General features: G+C 45.2%; 2 protein-coding genes across 3 annotated transcripts in view; one reads left to right on the top strand and one right to left on the bottom strand.

Annotated features, from left to right (window-relative positions):
• LOC119364784 (O-fucosyltransferase 38-like) overlaps positions 1 to 1,806 on the top strand; it is a 6,178-nt gene extending 4,372 nt beyond the window's left edge. Inside the window, exons 10-12 of the mRNA XM_037630315.1 lie at positions 670 to 765; positions 869 to 1,013; positions 1,471 to 1,806. Of these exons, the coding sequence (XP_037486212.1) occupies positions 670 to 765; positions 869 to 995 (223 nt within the window). The 3' untranslated portion in view covers positions 996 to 1,013; positions 1,471 to 1,806. The remainder of the gene's footprint in view (positions 1 to 669; positions 766 to 868; positions 1,014 to 1,470) is intronic.
• Positions 1,804 to 3,273, bottom strand: LOC119364785 (psbP domain-containing protein 4, chloroplastic-like). 2 transcript variants are annotated; one of them, XM_037630316.1, is made up of 5 exons: positions 2,845 to 3,273; positions 2,607 to 2,710; positions 2,412 to 2,520; positions 2,095 to 2,322; positions 1,804 to 2,008 (listed from the first exon to the last, which is right to left on the bottom strand). In XM_037630316.1, the coding sequence occupies exons 1-5, from the start codon at positions 3,155 to 3,157 to the stop codon at positions 1,944 to 1,946; spliced, it is 819 nt and encodes a 272-aa protein (XP_037486213.1). In that variant the 5' UTR covers positions 3,158 to 3,273; the 3' UTR covers positions 1,804 to 1,943. The 2 variants fall into 2 exon arrangements, with proteins under 2 accessions (XP_037486213.1, XP_037486214.1); XM_037630317.1 differs by having other exon boundaries at positions 2,607 to 2,714; positions 2,845 to 2,973.

Below are 3,273 nucleotides of genomic sequence, written 5' to 3'. Positions count from 1 at the left end.
GTGACCACTTCAAAATTATTTCGAAGGTCTTGTATGTCATACAAGAGTACTTACTTAAAAATTAGAGCACCTGATGGGCTCCGCACGTGTGTTTTATGTGTGGGTGTTGTGGCATCTAAGAGCAGCTGGCTGTTAGATGTACCTAGTTTAGTGCAGGAGTATCTCAGGGTGTGTAGGAGTCCAAGTAAAGTCTTCAGTAGGTTGTTTTAAAGTCAGTTTGGAATAGCTCTATAAAGGAGCAATCTTGTAATAGTTTCCAGCCGCCACCAAATGGTGCATTGCCTGCTTTCTTTACAAAGGGGGTTAATGTTCACTGAACAGTATTCCAGCTTGCGGCAGCTGGAAATAATAAGATTCCTCCTTTATAGAGCTATTCCAAACTGACTTGAACAAAACCGACTTAAGACTCTACTTCTAATAGGACTCTACTTCTAATAGGACTCTTTACACACCCTGGATACACCGCACTAAACTGGAGCCATCTAACAGCCAGCTGGAATCTCTTAGATGCCACAACAGGGCATGTGTACCTGCGCATGTGAAGTTATGCATCCTTAGTGGAACTATGTCCTATTACTCACAAACAATACTCCTAATGTTTGATGTCTATGAATCTTGACCGAGTGGATGGGTGCATGCGGACTAAGTCCTGTTGCATTTAATCTTCAGGAGAGGATTGGTGGAACTCTTTGGCTTACTTGAAAAAGGAGAACTTATGGAAGGTCCTAAGCTGTCCTCACTTGTTACTAAAATGCACAAATACAGGTGATTTGATTTTATTGAATATATGAGAATGTTAAATATCACATGCACATTGCTTCTGTTCCACACTTTATGGATTGTACTGAGTTTGCATCTCTGTTTTCAGGCAAGGCACCCCAAGGAAGAGATATGCGTCCTTGCCCGGGAGCAAGGGCAGAGCACGTCTTAGGACTGAGGAATCCTTTTATGAAAACCCATTCCCGGAGTGCATCTGCCTGACTGGGAAGCATTGATGTGATGATGGTGTTAAGGTATGCCACTGTCCTCTAGCAGCATTATACTGACTTGTTAGTTTGGAGGTAACTTTATTTGTCTCTTCAACCTTCTGACAACTACATGAAAAGTATGTGTAGTATGAAGACCTAAGTACAGAAAAAGTTGTCCACTTTAGAGCAATTTTTAAGATATTGGGAGGGGAGGCCCCTTCCCACCCTAGAGTTAACTTATTTGTTCTAGCTTGCCTGTGAATATCGATTTAATGATAATGCTTTCAGCAACTCTAGCATAATGCTGGTCCTTCTATGACTCTGATTGAGATTTTCCTTTTAGGTTATCCATGAGGTTGTTATGCATACACCATATATATTTTTTGTTTATGTTGTAGTTGCTGCTCATATCATTCTGTAGCCATTTGTATTGCTTTATTCCATCAAACCTTAGCATATCTTAGAACCATTTGAGTGAACTTTGAACTGTTCTTATTTGCAGCTACATACTGTCACGTATACTGGAGCTCTAGTGATGCCTTGAAAGTTGAAATCACACTTATACTCCATGACGCGTTCACACGAGTCAGGCAAGGGCATAATTCTTTCCCTGATCTAGATGTAAGAACCCTATATGGAGGCCGGCAAGTGTAGTGAAACAACTCTACATGTATCAGCCTATCAGTTCATTGCCAGTCATATAGATTTGACCTGTAGTAGGCTATAGCCAAGGAAGCTTCAAACGTGCATTTATGTGTTTAGGCCTGGAAGTTGTTATATGCGCTCAGGAAGGCACCTTTAGATCTGAATTCTTACTGTAACTAGAAGAGGAAGCTTACATACAATGTTCAATTTCTTCAGCTAAATAATCATCGTTACAAATGATGTGTACTTACCCTCCCTTTACATAACGGCATCCCTCATTTTCTCTAATAATAAACAGATTACGTGATGAACGAACCCAGTGGAACCACCCTAGACTACGCGGAATGATTCTGCTATTTGCTTCAGATCCTTGTAATGCCTCTTCCATTGTAGCCCTGCAAAAGTTACACAATTCCTTTTCAAGATGAAAAAGGTGACCATAGAAATCAACACCATATAGTGATAAGGAGAGTTATTTCACCGTTTGCAGTTACGCTGAACAGGTAGAGTCTATTCCCAGCAGCCGTAGCCGTGATGAAGATGTGAGGTGGTTCCAGCTCGAACTGGTAGTAAGTTCTTCCGGAGTACTCAGCTGTGGCTGTGGACAGAACCTTCCCTTCCACATTCTCGCCGATGACCTCCGGTCCAAAGGCGTTGATCACCTTCTCCGGCGTGCCGATCTTCTCGATTGTTGCATCGTCAAGGTCATCTGGGCAGTTTGACCATGATAGTCAGTGCCGTGAGGCAGTTACCAGGCTACGAAATATGCCAGGAAAGAAAAGTTTCTTGAGGGCTCACCTGCAAACCTACGAGTGGGCGCTACGATGACAGATAATCGGCCCTCCTTGGGGTTTCCGAACCGCAGGTCGATCTCCGTCCCACCAAGATCAGCAATCGACACTGGTGTCTAAATCAGAACGTGGTTTTTGCATCAGAATGTGTGACTGACTATGTTCTGAAAGCTGGATTTCTGTCAGTAGCTCCAGTTCTCACCTCTTCCCAGCCATCAGGAACTTTGAAGCTATACGGGATGATCGGGCTCCAGCCGACTCCGTGGCCGCCAGACTTTTCGTCCGGCCTGCGGTATGTTTTCCAACCTATCTGAACAAATTACATCCTTATGACATGCACCATGAGAATATGAAAGACTTCCTTTGAACTGAACTAGCAAGAACAAAAACATCCTACTAACACATGGAATTAGTAGATCAAGATGGCAGCAAGAACCAACCATTCTGATCAGGGCCAGACAGCCCCGGGATCCTCCCTGCCAGCGGGCCCTGCTTGGCCGCCGCCAGGCCATCGCCTGCAAAACCAAGCACCGAAACTCCACAGGCTGCTGCTGCAGAGGCCAGTGCATTTCTCCTCCCTACCAAGGCCACCATCACCCCCTCTCTCTCCTCCTCTTCATGTGGTCCTGACAGGGTGGGCCCACTGCCGCACCTCACAACCGCAGGAGCCCTCGCCTTGGTAGGGTGGGCCTGCTTTGTGAGGAACAGAGAGGAGGAGGAGGAGCTTGGCGAGAAGAGGGCCAAGCTGCTCATCTTTCCTAGCTAGAAGTCTTCCTGCTCCTCCTGCAGGCTGTGTGATTCGGCTCTGCCTGTTGTTCTTGTGCACTGCTGCTGCTGCTTCTGGTTTTGCCTGGAGAGAATTATCTCTT

Source organism: Triticum dicoccoides, chromosome 2B (genome assembly GCF_002162155.2).
Source record: "Triticum dicoccoides isolate Atlit2015 ecotype Zavitan chromosome 2B, WEW_v2.0, whole genome shotgun sequence".
Lineage (NCBI taxonomy): Eukaryota > Viridiplantae > Streptophyta > Magnoliopsida > Poales > Poaceae > Triticum > Triticum dicoccoides.
The sequence above is the reverse complement of the archived record's forward strand: the minus strand, read 5'-3'. Positions and strand labels throughout refer to the sequence as shown.